The 16958-nt window shown below is 42.9% G+C and overlaps 1 protein-coding gene across 1 annotated transcript in view; it reads right to left on the minus strand.

Moving 5' to 3' along the window:
* The window catches only part of LOC103752304 (C2 calcium-dependent domain-containing protein 4A-like), a 1637-nt gene extending 1001 nt beyond the window's left edge, over nucleotides 1-636 (minus strand). The window contains exons 1-2 of the mRNA XM_008856028.3: nucleotides 533-636; nucleotides 3-354 (exon numbers count right to left, since the gene is read on the minus strand). Of these exons, the coding sequence (XP_008854250.1) occupies nucleotides 3-314 (312 nt within the window). The 5' untranslated portion in view covers nucleotides 315-354; nucleotides 533-636. The remainder of the gene's footprint in view (nucleotides 1-2; nucleotides 355-532) is intronic.
* Nucleotides 637-16958: the final 16322 nt, after the last annotated feature.

The following is a 16958-nucleotide window of genomic DNA, read 5'->3' on the forward strand; positions in this document are numbered from 1 at the left end:
GTGTGCGGGCTCTCGAGCAGCGCGCAGAAGCCATAGGTGGTGCGCGCGCGGGGCAGGTGTGGCAGCGAGAGCGCGGCCTGCGAGCGCGGGTCCCAGTCGGTGCGGTCCTCGCCTCGGTCGTAGGCGGCCCTACTGGGCCATAGGTCGGGTTCGGCGGCGCAGCGGCGGGGCAGCGCTGCTGGGAGCGGGGATTCGGGCACGCAGGGCAAAGGCATCCGCCGTGGGATGCAGAACTCGGGGATGCGGCCCGGGGTCAGCACGTTGGAGAAGGTGGGCTCTGGAGCGGACGACCGGAGTCTCCTGAGAAGCCGCATCCTAGATGGCTAGGGCCAGGCAAGCAGGGAAGAAGCGCTTCTGCAAGAGAGAGAAAAATCTTGAGTTTGCGCTTGGAACTGCTCGCGTGGGACAGGCTAGATCCCTCCCTAGATCCCCTAAAAGTGCTGCATGTCTAGGGCGCCCAGGCAACATAGCCCTCATGCTCACCAGCCTTCCAGTCACCAAAACTAAATACACGAATATATAGAAATTAGACCTTTTCTTCTCGAGTCTCTTGGGATCTGATTGCAGAAGCAGAAGAGCTGGTGACCTCCGCGTCGCAGCTGGGACCCAGCGTCAGTGCTGCAGGTGGGACAGAGCCTCTCCTCTTATACAATAGTCTGAGTCCCGCCCAGCTGTTCAGAGCCCAACCCCTGGAGATAGTGGACAGCTCCTCCTCCCGCCACCCTTTCCTACCACGTAGGAGTTGGCACCCTCTGGTGAGCTCTGGGACCTACATTCTCTGTCCCTCTGCTCAGCACCACTTAGAGGCCTGGGAAAAGCTGCCTGTGAAGAGAGGCCACCCTGTTTTCCTGCCGAAGAAAATCTGGCAGTTGAAAACGTTTGTGACCTGTTGGAGAAAGTACAGCAGGATAAGGAAACAGGAAGCTGCTTTTGGCTAGGAAGTAAATCCGGTCCTCCATTCTGCATGACCTACACACACACACACACACACACACACACACACACACACACACACTCACACACACACACATTCAAAGGGCTTCTATTCTTCCTTTGGGGGAGGGGGTCTTTTTGAGACAGGGTCTCACTGTAGCCATAGCTGGCCTGGAACTATGTAGGCCAGGCTGGCCTTGAATTCAGAGATCCACCTGCCTCTGTCTCCCGAGTGCTGGGACTAAAGATGTGCACCACCACACCCAGCTAAGGGCTTCTATTTTTCTGCCCCCATTCATTCACCCCATTCAGGTAGGTGCATACCTATTTTCAAATCCAGACTAGACTTAGGATGTCACTTAGGGTAGCGTTATATCCGTATAAACCCATCCTAAATTGGCAATTTTGTTAAGTTCAAAATGCATTAGCCTACCTTAAACATTCGGAAGGCTTACCAGCCTAGTCAGGTGAAGCCATCTCACCCATTTTATAATAAAGTGTTGGTAATATATTGAACGCTGCACTGAAAATGAAAAACGGAAAGGTTGGATAGGTACAATCCTGCAACATCAAGTCAAAATCTTTAAGTCTAGTCAGAGTACCTATATTTAGCATCTGTCTCCCTCTGCTGGACTGCATACAGAACCTGACTCACAGGATGCCCTAAGTATTGGTGACCTTGGTAAATTAATACATGCAAATATTTCTGAAGGATTTCAAGCTCTGGCAAAAAGATGAAGGTTTTTAGCCAAGTCCCTAAAAATAACACTTGACTTTCCAAACATTTTTGTCTGCCTTAGCATGGACACATCCAGCTAACAAGCATCTTGCAGAAAATCCAATTTATCTCTTTGGTATCCTCTAACTTTAAATTTTCTGCCATGAAAAAGGTGAAATCCCAGAATTCCTTAAAGGCTAAGAAGATTTGTCAATATGGAAGCCTGCAGGTAGCAGTGTGGCATGCGATGTTTCCTGTGTTTGAAATGCCCTTTCTCTATTTTTGCTTTGGTGTTTGTTTGTTTGTTTGTTGTTTCTGAGGAGGGAAGGGGTACGGGGGATTGCTGCCAGAACCTCACAAATGCTACACAAGGGCTCTATCGTTGAACTACACCCTCAAGATCTCTATTTTATTTTAAAACAGGGTCTTACTCCATTGCCCAGGCATCTCAGCCTAATTCTCCCTTTGTGGTTCATCCTCACTCTCTCTACACATAATCTATGTACAATTGTTTGTTGCATTTAGCATGATGCTTTGCTTTGGGATTTTTGGTTTACATGTTTCTCTCCCCTAATAGAATTCCCTACTACATCACATGGTGTCTTGAGACACCATAGTTCCCATGAATCTCAGGGACCTGAGTGAATAGGTGGAAGACAGAAGGAAGAAATTAGAAGGACTGGGATAACAGAGTTCAGGGAATCTATTGAGAATATATATAAAATAAATAAAAGTCCTGTGATGCAGAGTCGGAGACTGCTTCCATGCTAGTTCCTCTCTCCCAGGGACAAGCCTGCCTGCCTTATTCAACCCTTATCCAATTCCAGCACCAGGGATATGAGGTAAGGGCTCAGTAAATATTTGATGAATTATATTGTGTTAAATTGATACTAATCTATCATCCAGTTCTCATAACTGTCAGGTGCTTTTCAACCCCTATCTTTCTAGCTATGTTATTTAATTTCTTGCTCATAATAAACTAGTGTGGCAGATGTTTCTGTTTGCCAGAAGAGAAACTGAGGTGCTCATTTTAAAGCTTATCCAGGGTCATTCAAACTGTGAACCAACCCACATCTGCTGAGTCCCTTTTTTTTTTTCTAATTTCTTCTTGTCATTTCCTTCATTCCTCTATCCATTTACCCAGTCTCTATAACTCACTGAGGTGCTGTGTGACTCAGCTAATACCCAGAATATAATTTTGTTTGTCTCACACTATATCCCAGGCTGGCTTCAGACTTGTGTTAATCCTCCCGCCTCAGCCTCCCAAATGCTACAATTACAGCCTTGGGCCACCATGCTCTGCTCTAATGTTCTTAAAAACACTTTGGTCTTACTGCCTCACTTTGGAATGAATCCCACTATTTCTAAATCCTTAAAATTAGGGAAAAGTAAATGCTTTCTCTGTGTTAATGGCAAATACTCTTTCTTAATCATGATTTTCTAGTATATTCTCGTTTTGATTAAGCAAGTATTGATTTATATGAGCCCACGGGAGCCAGGAAGGGTTTTTTGTTTTGTTTTTGTTTTTGCTAAATTTGCCAAAGCCAAATTCAGAAAGAGGTGTCCTTGGGGGTCTCTCACCATCTGATTGCCCTCTGGTTCATCAGACCAGTCTGAAGATTCATGGGCAAATGGTCTTCTTGAAAGCAGACCACACAAAGTATTCTGGGATGGATGCAGCCCATCAAATGAAGTGGCCATGACAGTGGGCTGTATGTCTCCCTAGGGCCTCTGTGACTGGATTACAGACATTTCATCAGTGGATGAATACCACAAGAGCAGGACCCATGATTTGAGTGACAGCTGCTAGCTCATCCATATCTATAAGTCATTTGCAAGCGCATCACAATCATGGTTGCACACACAATCTCGACACAGAGAGTTCCCCCAAACCACCCATTTCCTGGGAGGCTGTGCTATGTGAAAGTAGACCACTTGCTCAGGCACACGTCTGTTGGTCATTTTGGTTGAACCCACAGGTGCAGGAAACCTGGCTTCCTTCAGATTCTTTTTTATTGAATTTTTTGTGTATTTCATACAGAACATCTCAAGCAATCTTAATCATCTTTATAAATCGAATTGGGAGAACTTGAAAAACAAATAAAACCACCTAAGTGGGAACTCTGATCTCTCCAGTTTGATACCCAAGTACCATGCAAAGTCCACTACCACCTTGTACGCAAAGCTTTGACGTTTTTCAAAATAGATGATCTCTTTAGTAATATTAACATTTACTGATCGATCTATTACGGAAAGGTTATGTTTAATACTTTGCATTTTTAGTTTTATTTATTTTTGCAATGCTGGAGCTCAAAATCCGCAGTTTCACACATTCAGATCAAGCACTCTAACACTGAGCTACACCTCCAGCCCATTTTATCTTATCTAAACCCTATACAGAAAATGAAGTCTGGAGAGGCGGTTCAGTTGGTAAAGGTGCTGCCACCTGATGATGCAAACCTAACAACCTGAGTTTTCTCCCTGGAACTCATCTAAAGGTGGGTTCTATCTCCACAGACTTGTTCTCTGACATATATACTGTGGCACCCTTCCACACATCATATACACATACATACAATAATAAAATAATTTTTAAACAGAAGATAGAAACTAAGGCTCATAAAGGAAAATTAATTTGTCCAAAACCCTACATCCAAGTAACAGCATAGCTAGGTAGGACTCCAACCTGGGTCCATCTGGCTTATTGTCATGTGTATCTGTACCCACTGTCCTACAGTGCCCACCGACTAACCATTGGCTTGACCCATCTTCTCTCTAGGTGGCTAGGTAAAAGAGAAAAAGACAGAATCCAAAACCTTGGGCTGAAAATTAGCAACTTCTTAAAGCAGAATGTAATCTATTAAAGCACGAAACTTCAGTTACGGACTGGCTGCACATAGAAATACTGTGTTGTGTGTGAACAGAATCATATCCTCTCAAGAAGTATGTTCAATCTCTTTAGCTCATACCTAGTTTCAAAAAAGGGTCCAGGGTGATTTGTGTAACAAATCCCAGTGGATTGATCAGCCACTAGAGCTTGACATGGTGAAATGGAGGGGGAATGCCATTAACTGAATCATTGTGTGAGGTCACAAATTGACACATCGGTACATTTTCTCTGGAATGGGAAGGACACAATTTGGATAAAGTTAAGAACTTTTGGTGGTGAAAAACTACAAGAGCCTCACAATCCACTAGCTTCAGAAAGCATGGAAGAGCCTGTCAGAAGGTCCAGTGGGGTAAAAATGACTATGGCCCTTTACAGGACAAAATACAAGTGTGGCAAATCAACATCAAGAAGACAGAACAGGGGCTGGAGAGATGGCTCAGAGGTTAAAAGTACCTGCTGCTCTTTCAGAAGACCCAGATTCAGTTCCCACCACCCACATTCAGCAGCTCCCAATGGACTGTAACTCCAGCAGTCCTGATGCCCTCTTCTGGTCCATTGGCACTGCACGCAAATGGTGCACTTTCAGACAAGCAGGCACACGTCTAAATAAAAATAAATTTTGAAAATTTTTTGAAAGAACAAACATTTCCGATGATGTCTTCAATGAAATTAACAAAATGCAAAACTATCTCTTTTTTTCCAGAGCTGGGAATTGAACTTAGGGCCTTATATGTGCTAGGCAAGCACTCTACCACTGAGTTATATTCCCAACCAAAAACAAAAAACCCTAACTCTTAATATTGCAATTGGATAACCATGTGATTTCCTAAGGCCCAGCAAGACCTGGAGAAGTAGTGCATAGTTTTTCCCATATTTATTACTTCGTTTTTGTGGTTATTGAAGTTCTTATTTACTCTCTAGTTCATTGAAGTTTTGAGCCCAAGCTTACAAAAATACATGTAACATGATCAGATAAAAATAAAATACAGCCAGGCGTGGTGGCGCACGCCTGTAGTCCCAGCACTTGGGAGGCAGAGGCAGGGGGATCTCTGTGAGTTCAAGGCCAGCCTGGTCTACATGGTGAGTTCCAGGACAGCTGGGGCTACAGGGAGACCCTGTCTCAAAAAAAAAAAAAAAAAAAAAATACAAACAAGTAGGCAAGATTACTGGCATAGAAGAAAATAAAGGCAGGGAAGCTAAAACCAGAAATGAGGTCAGAATTGAACATGTGTGGCGAGAGAAAAACTTCAGGAGCCCAAAATCTGGCTTTGAGTTCTAGTTTGGCCACTGGCTTTTTCCAGCCTTTGAACAAGTCACTGGACTTCTAATTAGGCCTCATTTTCATCTGGAAGATGAGGAAGCTGCTACTGGGTTTCTGAAGATACAAGAAATAATATGTGAATGTTCCTTAAAAGCCTTGGTCCACTCAGAGCCTAGAACCCGACAGCATTTTGTTACCCGCCTTCCATGCCTTTTCCTACATCCCCTATACACCCACCTGCCCTCAGCACTATTTGTCCTTCAGGGCTGTGTCCGGTTCCACCTTCTCCTGAAAGCCCTCCTGGTCACACTTCTCTGGGATGTTCCCTCATGGCGAAGATAAAGGCAGTGGAATGGATTCTAGCATCTCTCAAACTTGGCATTTTTTGATGTGTGTAATCTTGGCAAAGTTCCTAGGAGTCGCCAAACTCCCATTTATTTGTTAAATGTAACTAATCTCTCTCAATTCCCTTTGTCAAGGAGGCGTACAGGTAGAATACAAAAAATACTAAACACAACACCCTCAACATAGCTACTCAAGACTGAGGCAGGAGGATTGCTTGCACCCAGGAGTTGGAGACCAGCCTGAGCATTATATCGAAACCCCATCTCAGAGGAGAAAAACAAGAGTAGACGGCACATAATGGGACTTACTAAGTTGAGGGGGGTTTGGGGGGATTTGTTTTGGCAGGTTTGGGGGTTTGTATTTTGGAGGGTTTGTTTTGTTTGTTAAGACAGGGTCTACCTGTAGCCCCAACTGGCCTGGAACTGGCTATGTAGACAAGCCTCCTGAGTGCTGGGACTAAAGCCATGTACCACTACACTTAACTAAATTGGCAATCACTTCTAAATTTGTTTGGATTAAGTTTTTCACACCAAACTTTCAAAATTGCTTAATTTGCTATATTTATGTTTGAAGGATAGCTTTTGAAAAACAGATGAAATACATATAAAGTGGATTTTTAAAAACAAACAAGGTCCAGATGGGCATAGTGGCACACATCTTTAATCCCAGCACTCAGGAGGCAGAGGCAGGTAAATCTCTGTGAGTTTGAGGCCAGCCTGGTCTACATAGTGAGACCCTGTCTCTAAAATAAAATAAAATAGAATAAAATAAAATAAAATAAAATAAAAGCTATGTCCTTATTCATCCAGGAAGAGCTTCAAAGAATGGCAGATTAATGTAATAATTGTATACCCAGTTAACAAAGGAAGGTTAGTAAATCAGTACCTTTTCTTTCCCCCATGAGAAATGATGGGATTTTTTCATAAATCTTTCCAGGTAACCATCTAGACTAATTCCCTGTTACCTTTTAACAGTCATTAGACTTTCTCCTTTGATGTCAGAGGTTCCTCTCCTACTGTACACAGAACCCTTAATCATTTTTACAAACACTGTGTTTATTTAATTCTCACATTATCATTGTAATCTAATACTCAAGCTACAGTTCAGGAAATGGAAACAGTGTTATCATTCACAATACTGAAATATGTGTCTTGGCCATTATTAAACCCTGCTCTTAACCTTCAGTCATGCTTTAAATTTTTTGAAAGACTCTCCCTATGTATTCTAGACTGGTGTGAACTTGCTATGTTGTGTAGGCTGGCCTCAAACTCATGGTCCTCCTGTCTTAGCCTCACTAGGGATGGGACTACGGCATGGGCCATCTTGTGTGCCTTCCAATCTAATGTTTTCTTCCCTAAGTGATGCTATGCCCCCAAAATGTTCGTCAGCTTTCACAGCTCTTACTGTCTCCCTGGCAGAAGTGAGATGTGATTCATAGTTTTGGGAAAGCAAGCATGTACAGCTCTCTTGCCTGCCTTAAAATTCTACTTTTCTCACATTGTTTTCTGCATTTCCCACTCTGATTTTGTCCTCCTTCCTTAGGTGAAATACTCCTTCTCCCTGGGTGCTATTTACATATGCAGTGTTTCTTTGGGGAGCTGCTCTCATCACCCCTCATCCCACCTCATCAGCCTGCCTTCCCAGTATCTCCCAAGAAAGGAACACAACCTCGGGCCTGATTACACTGTGTCACCCTCCCCTACTTCACAGCCATCAGGATAAAGTCCAAAGCCCTTGGTCTGGTCCTAGAATCACATGACTGATCCCTTCCTACCACTATTCCCTGACTCCTCTCCTGCAACACCCACATGCCTATTTCTTCTGTCTCTGAGCTTTCTTTTTCCTGAAAAGCATAGGTCTTTCCCCTCCAGGACAATGTTCATGTTACTTCCTCTCCCTGCAATTTGGGTTCTTCATGAACATCATGGCTCTAACTCATGCTTCCAGATTTGATTCAGGTGGTGCCTTCTGAGAGCTGGCCTTCATCTCCATAGACTGCAACAGTTGCCACTTGCTAGGTTGCCATGCCTCACCCTGCAGCAGATACATCCTCAATGCTAGCCACTGCTCTTCCAGTCTTTCCCACTAGTCTCCTTGAGGAACATTTGATTATCCTCTCCACTCAAACACCTTGTGATCAAGGGTCAGCTGGAACTTACCTGGCACAGCTTTTCCATGTATGAGCAAGTTTTTCAAATTATTATTTGGGTGAACTGAGTACAAAAGCCATCAGTCATCCTCACCTGTAGTGACCACCCCCCTTGTCCCTTAAGGACAATAGTGATCTTCTCAATAATAGTTAATAGGCTCCTGGCACTTGACTCACTAAGAGTTAACAGACTTTGTACTTTGTTGATGTGGAGGCTTGAGGCGGAGGTAGTCTGCTCCCAGGGTGCTGGGAACAGACTGATTAAACAGATGTCTCTGGAATGCTGGGACGGGTTGTTTGCCCCAACCCCCTTTATGTTTCTGCATACATTGAAGGAGGTCTGTTACTGGGCCAGTGGCGACACCTTGGACACACTGCTGTTTTCTTACTATTATGATAGGAAAATTCTTATAGTTTGCACTGCTTGAACATTGTAAACTCTGTGAACTTCAAAAGCTGAGCTTCCAATAAAGATTCTCAGGAGGGCAATGAAAGTGCTCTTGAGCCAAGGGTCTCCTGGTCTAATTTCGGTTTTTCAGGAACGGACACTATGGTATGCATCTACACTCACCCAGACCAATGCTGTAAGCATGAGTAAACAAACTTACTGAACAGTTCGCCCATCTAAATGGACTGTCCTTTAATTAGTACATTGTAATTAACCCATCATTAGTAGAGTGCTTGCCTAGCATACACAACGTCCTGAGTTGGATCCCCAGCACCACATAAACTAGCCAGGGTTGTGCACACCTCTAATCCCAGTACCTGGGAGGAAGGAGCAGGAGAATCAGTTCAAGAGCATCTCTAAGAAACATAGCAAGTTTGAGAATAGCTTGGAGTACGTGAGACCCCATCTCAAAAAACAACAAAAAGAACAAGGTAGAAGCTCGCATGTTTTTAAAATATCTTTTAATGTATGTGTTACATCTGCATGTATGTAAGTGCACCATGTCATGCAGCACCCACAGAGATCAGAAGAGAGTGTCAGATCCCCTGGAATGGGAGTTACAGTGTTAGCCCCCATGTGGATGCTGGGAATTGAACCTAGGTTCTCTGCACCAGTGCTCTTAACTGCTGATCCATCTCTCCAGTCCAGCACAAGTTTTTAAATTGTTCATTCTGTGTAGAAGAACATATTCTTACCTGTGTGATCTGTCTTAGTGGAACTATTGTCACCATAATTAGATGCTGTGGTCATTGTTGCTTAAATCTCAGTTAAAGATATTCTTATATTTCAAACTTATGGGCACAATTATAAAAGAAATTTGACATACTTTTTATCATAATCCAAGTAACTAATGCAACTTTTGTTCAATTTGATGAATATGCATGCCTAAGATTAAAATATCTTTAGCATACTGACAAAGTCTAAAAACAACTTTCATCCCTAACCAACTCTTTTCTATGTAGTGCGTATAGGACATGTGTTCATGTGGGTGAATGTGCACATGTGTGCATTTGAACATGGAGGTCAAAGGTTGAGGTTAGATGTCTGCCACTATTGATCTTCACTTTGTTTTTGTTAAGATTTTTTTTTAATTTTATTTTTATGTGTATGCATGTATTGCCTGCATGTATGTAAATGCACCCATGTTATACAATGCCCGCAGAGGTCAGAAGAGGCTGTCAGATCCCCTGGGACTGGAGTTATGGACAGTTAGATGCCATGTGGTGCTGGGATTCGAACCCAGGTCTTCTGCAAGAACAACCAGTGTTCTTAACCACTGAGCCGTCTCTCCAACCCCTCATCTTTTATGAGACTAGTGTGAGGGAGCAGAGACAGGTCGATTCCCTGTATCTCTCTGGCCAGCCAGTCTAGACAATCAGTGAGCGACCCTGTTTCACACTCGGTTTATAAGCACAAGCTACCAGGCCAGGCTTTCACATGGATTCTGGGTATTCAAACACAGAAGGTGCTTTACAAATTGAGTCATTTTCCCAGCCCCCACTCAACCAGCTTCTTGATCCTCATTCATCAATGTTTCATGTGTCACGGGAACAGCAGCTGACTTAGAAGTACTAGTTTTCCTACTCACTGGTAGCAAAATGTGGTAACCACGAACTATCCCAATAGCAAGACTTTTTCAGAAATACTTTTGTAATACATGCAATTGTATAGAGGCAACACACTTTGCCAAATTAAAAGTATTTTCCATGTTATTGCAGATACGTGTATTGCCTTTCTCCATTACATCTCCTCCCTCACTTCTGGAGTAAAGTATATCCTGAGTTAGGGGGTTATTAGTCTCTTGTCTTTGTGATTTCAACCTGTATGTGTATTCTGCAAGAAATATTTGGCTCTGTATGTTTTTATACCTCGCATTAGTAAGAGATTGTGTATATTCTTTTGCAACTTTCTAGGTAAACCTGATATCTGTGAGGCTCATTGCCTTTCACTATGTAACATCCCTTTATATATCAAGAATGGATAAGACAGAAGTTAGTTAGCAAGTGGGGGCTACTCCTTTTTAGTAGTTAAAATGCCTCAAAAACAAAAGCTCGACTATGAGTTAATGTTTTCCATTGAGACCTGGTTTATTTTTTAAATTTTAGTCTTCAAATACTTCCATCCATATTTTAAGATCACCATGATCTACGATAGCTTTGGGTGATTTATATGTATTTTCAGAGAACACTAAATGTTCTCTTCTATCACGTGGGTCCTGGAAATCAAACTCAGGTCATTGGAATTGACAAGTGCCTTTACCTATGAAGCCATCTCACTGTCTCTCATTTCATCTTTTCAGCAATCAATGGGGTACTATTTTCCAGCATTTAATAAAGTAAAATTTGGGCCATAGATTTCAAGTTTCTCCTAATAAGCTTTTGCTAGACTAATCTTGTTTTAACAAAGATGATTGATCTCTAATGTTCCCTTTTGCCAGTTTTGAGAAATTTTTCCTCCTGGAGTGCCATCTGATGCCACATGAGGTGACATTCATAGTGTATGGAAATCAATTACTATCATGCTCCTCAAACTACTGTCTGGGACTGTGAAATTATGGAAATTTTCAGAAGTTTTGAGAGAAAATCTATTGCGTGCAGAACAGCCAGGTTCTATGTGCTGTCAGGGAGCTCTGTTTGAGGGACAAGTGTTCATGGTAGTCAAAGCCAGTAGTCCCAACAAGAAGAGAAAACTCAAATATAACCCTTGAGGAGAGAAGCTACTTTCTCCATGTTTTGCAAACTACTGTTATTTCCAAATTCTACTAAATCAAAAGGTTTGAAATCATGTTTCTGTCCATCCCATTCTTACGGTCTCACACCGGATAAGCATAAAGCCTTGATTCATGAAGATTTTAACAGGGGCATTGAATATTAAACTTGCCCCTAACCACTTATCTTTCCTTTTTAGTCCATGAAATAGTGATTTAATAACTGCTCCTAGGTAGGTGTTGTAACCACTCAGTGCCTTGTATCATTTGAAGCAGTTGGGGTAGCAAAACCTAATACACTGACACCGTCATGAGGATTAAATAAAAGCATAAGCTATTGTTTGGGGCATAAAAAAAGACTGCATAAATGGAAACTACTCTTAAATATTAGAAACAAGACAGGTGATGGGGCAACTTGTTTCTTTGCACTGAAGACTGTGCTGGTTCAGCAAAAGAGAGCTTTTTAAAATCTCCCTTTCTTTGTAAACAAGCACACATTTCTATTGAGTCTTATTTTTTTCCCCCCCTAGTTGAAGATTGTGATCAAACTGCTGTGGCAGGTCCCTTCTTCCCCACCACCTCAACTGGATGTCAGAGACCAAAAAAAGTTCGAAGAATAAACTGTCCAAGTTTAAAGAAAAGGTGGATTTCAGTTGCTGGGACTTCCAGTTCTGATACTTGTTTTAGCTTTCCACAGTGACAAAATACCTTGAGAAAATGAACTTAAAGGATTGATTTTGGTTTCAAGGTTTCTGTCCATGGTCAAATTGTCCCCTTTGGGCCCCTAGGAGGCAGAACAGCGTGGGGACAGAAGGAGTATATGCAGAGCAAAGCTGTTCATTTCACGGCAGGTGGAAAAGAGGAAGCGGCTGCACAAAACCATTTCAAGGGTATGGCCACCATGCCCCACTTCTCATGAGTCCTCATTTCCCACCTCCTCAGTAGCCCATTAAGGTAGATATATAATCATGAATAGTGAAACGGCATAACTGACTCCATTTTATTCTAGCTGACTTTTAACCCTGTGTTTCTGCCCAGCTATCCCACTGCAGCCAGCCAGCCAGCACTGGTCCCATGAAGGCTGCACCTGTAGTCTCGGGGTGCGTTGTTTCTACGATACTGGGAAACTCACAACTAGCCAGGGGTAGCATGCCTCTCCCAGATACACAAAAGGGAGCCCACTGTTTGTGCAATTTTGAGAAACTTTTCCTAACCGAAATTTTTTGTTAACTGAAATACTCTGTTAACTGACCTGCCCCCTGGTCTGAGGTAACTATGGTGAGCTAATGTAACTATGGTTATTGACTTTGCCCCTGACATGATGCAATTGTGGTTTTAAGCTTTACAAACCCTACCCTGTCTCTCCTCAGGGTCAAGAATTCTGGTGATAGCCCCTCTCAACCACCAGCTGTTATTAAAGGACTCTTAATTCGATTATCACTATGTGGCCTTCCTCTGTACCTCACACTCATTACTACAAATACGTTGGTGAGATTGGGGCCCTCATGACCTCAGCATCCTGCAGAGAGTCTCAAGCTCTAAACCCTGCTGCATTGTACATTAGGGACCAAGCCTTCAACTCATGAGATTTGACAGAACATTTAAGACCTGAGCTACAACAGTAGCTAGCATTGTTCTCTATTTACATTAGGTGTTCCTGAGGAAGTAGATCCATGGGGAGCCTGTATGCCAGGCCCACGAACTGTTGAACGCAACAGCAAAGTGGGTTCAAGCTATAGCCAAGGGAGAATTGACAGGACCTGAAACCAAAGGACTTGGACAGAAGCAGCATCAAAGCAGCCCAGTGGACTGGAGACAAAGGTCTCCACACTCCGCCCCTTCTTTCTCAGTTAAGACTCAGGGCCCTGACACAATCTGAGTAGTTAAAGAGTCTCAATTAATACAGAACAGTTCTTGCTATTTTTTCAAGCTGAGGGCTCCAAGTCACACATCATTGCCCCCAAATAATATGAAGATATCCTTATGCATTACATACAGAATATTTCATGTACATTACATTTGGAAGATGTGTCACGTTTTTCAGGTCATATGTCATCCAGACCTGAAAAACATAAGATGTTTTATATGTTTTTCAGGTCATATGTCATATATCACTTTGAAGTACATTATAAGGCGGCAGATACCTCAAGAAGGTTCTAATACAGCATGTATATATCTTGAAGCTGGTAAGAACACAGCACCAGTGTTCTACAGGCAGAAACCCACAATTTCCAAGAATCATCCACATCACAAACTCCACCAATCCCAGACCACACCAACAAATGATCCCAGATCACTCCACAAAATGATCGCTGCCTTCCCCCCACCAGAAAAACATCCCTTGGTAGTCTTGGGCTCCTGTTGGCATCCACTCATCTTCTGCAACAAGACCTGTGGGCAAAAGCAAATTTGTGAAATAATGTACATCTCAATTAGACCATCTTTAAATGTGATGTTGTAGAGCACAGTAAGCTTAGAAAATTTTAAAAACTACACGACAGAATTGTACTAAGTAGTCTCAATCTCTAAAAACGTGTATCTGGGAAAACATGTTAGTAGATTATGAACTAAAATGACACCAGCAAGTGGGCTCTAGAGGGTTAGAGATGGTCCTACTACTTGTTTGCTTGCCTGAGTTTTCTGAATTTATCAAAATGGACACATGTCACTCCTACAGCTGAACTCTTCCCTCAATGAGATAAAGCTACTTTAGACAACAAATTCAAGTAACCAATCATAGGTGAAGACCTCAGGAATGAGACTTTTAAATGGATTAGTGTATCACAAGTTGCTACTTCAGACCATGGGTAAGTGGAAAGGACAAATCTAAGGAAGGGCTTCCTATGCCTGGGAACAGTGTATGTATTGAAAGGTGCTGCCTGTGTGTCCAGCCTGCGTTGCATCAGCCACATGCAGCTGAAGAGAGCTATGAATGTGGCCCAACACAAAGTTCATAATCTTACTTAAAACATAATGCTTATCCCTGAATAGGATCCAGAGATCACTGCAGAAGGCAGGAAGGTTGGAAGAGGCAGAAATGGTAGATCACCAGAAAACAAAATTTTGAAGACACCTGGGAAGCTACTCATATGAACTCACGGCAGTGGTGACAGCATGCACAAGTCCCATGTAAGCTCAAACCAGAGAAAATCCCAGCATGGATGTGGGGAAGACGGTAAGAAACCCCACCCCTAGCTGAGGAAGTATTGGCAACTGGCTACTGGAGGATTCAGTCTGGTTTGTGGGTGTGTCTCTTGGTAGGTTAACCAGGCTTCAGTAGATTAACCCATACTGAAGGGCTTTGGGGGCACAAATTTGCCTTAATATCAGGCATGTAGTAAGATAGGGTTCAGATAGATGAGAAGATACATGATGTGATGGCTAATCCTGGGTGTCAACTTGGCTGGATCTGGGATTAACTGAAATAAGAGAGATCTTGACTGGATCATCTGAAGCTGGAAGATACGCCCTAAATATGGGTGTTACCTTCTGATGGCAGCCCATATAAAAGGCCACAGCAGAGGAGAGTGCTCGCTTTTTGCTGCTTGCCTTCTCTCTCGCTGGTGAGTTTGTCTTGCTGCTGTAGACTGAAGACTAGCTGATCTTTTAGAATTCATTAGCTCTTCAGTGCCAGATTGGGACGACTGAGACATCCAGCCTCGTGCACTGAGCGACTACCAGATTCTCACCCTCTCCAGTGTGGTACAGTGGTGCAGCCATTGATGGACTATTTGGACTCTATCCTGTGAGCTAATCTGATAAATCCATATATATATTCATTCTACCAGTTCTGTTTCTTTATATATATGTATATATTCATTTTTATGGTTGTTTCTTTAGAGAACCCTGACTTATATGATAAGTGTACTGTATGAAATTTGAAAAAATTCAATTCATCATAGGCTTCTGCAGTGAAAAAAATGAGATTCTTTTTCCTTTTCCTTTTTTTGCAAATTTTTTAACTCAATTGCAGTTCTCAAGCATGAATTTTGTAGATGACAATGATCAGGTTGCAACATCAAAAGGTTGGACAAGAGTCAGGCGTGGTGGTGCATGTCTTTAATCCTAGCACTTGGAGGCAGAGGCAGGTGGATTTGTGAGTTCAAGGCCAGTCTGGTCTACATAGTGAGTTCCAGGTCAGCAGGGGCTACAGAGAGACTCTGTCTCAAAAAGCCAAAAAAAGAAACCATAAAGTTTGGACACGCCTGCCAATGGAGCTGGATGACAGTGCGCTGTTCCACGATGGCCTTGTATCTTCCAAGCTGGCATGTCAGGTAGACAACTTGGGACCTAAGAAGCAGTGTTTCTGTAGAGAGAAATAAGAATCAGGAGCCTCTGGGACTACTAAACCTGGCCTGCTTTTGTACAATACACAGGATGTCACAGTAACTCAGTGGTGTGGCTCCGTGTAGAACTGAGGACAGGAAGAGGCAATCCCTGGCCCCGAGGATGTGCACCTTAGGAAGAAAATAACTGAGGACTGAAGGACTTTCTATTTTGAGTTTGTTTATCTATAAAAGCAGTCAGTGTCCTGATGTACAACCAATGGTTACCCCAGAGAGATTAAAACCACAAACTGACTAAAATTATCTAATTTGATCTAATTGAGCCCTGAAGGTAACCTGGAGGTCATCGGCTGCCTGCGAATATTAAATTCTGTGTTCAGGTCAGACTAGAAGCTGGATGCTTTCCTCCTAATACTGTTCCTTCATCTTCTTATCTAAGCCTCTTATAAATGTGCTAGCTCTCCTCACTCTGAAGTTTGAATTGAGATATTAAATTAGTATATAAATGAAGATTTGATCAAACATAACTCTGTGCCACATATTGAACAGTTCCTAAAACATGCTATCACTTTTCTTTTGGTAGTTCCCAAGAGCTTTATTTGGGCAGACCCAAATAATGGAGGGGAGGGTCTTGTTCTGGGGACATAGGCCTCTGTGGGGAAGGAAGAACATCTTGCTCTCCAGCCAACAGCAGCAACTTCCATCTTCCTTCTCTGGAGTTCACCTGGGTGGTATGCTAGGCATTCATGTCTCTGTTTGTAGATGGGATGGGGGGGCTATATTTTCATGATCTAGGAACTGTGCAAGTCTCTGAAGCACCAGTAGACCTGGTATATCCCATTAGGATCAAGCAGTTGTCTGGGTGTCCATCTTGGGTCTGACCAGTGGCCTGGACAGTCACAGTCACTTATGCGAGCATATACTGGCCAATAGGGGGCAGAGGGAATCTCCAAGTTCACTTTCAGGGGCACTGGCACAGTTCAGCACATATATGCACAAGGTGATAAGATTCTCTGGCTGTTTGCTCCTCTCTTTAAACAGATGCTAAAGGAAACTGTAACACACACACACACACACACACACACACACACACACACACGCACGGGTATCAAATGGAATTTTTCAGCATTGAGGAAGACTTGACCAGGGTGTAAAGGGAGAAATCTGGGAAAGAACACCATGTACTGGAGAAAGAATATGCTACAAAGAGCCAGATTCTGT

This window comes from Nannospalax galili, unplaced genomic scaffold (genome assembly GCF_000622305.1).
Source record: "Nannospalax galili isolate Female #2095 unplaced genomic scaffold, S.galili_v1.0 scaffold288, whole genome shotgun sequence".
Taxonomy (NCBI): Eukaryota; Metazoa; Chordata; class Mammalia; order Rodentia; family Spalacidae; genus Nannospalax; species Nannospalax galili.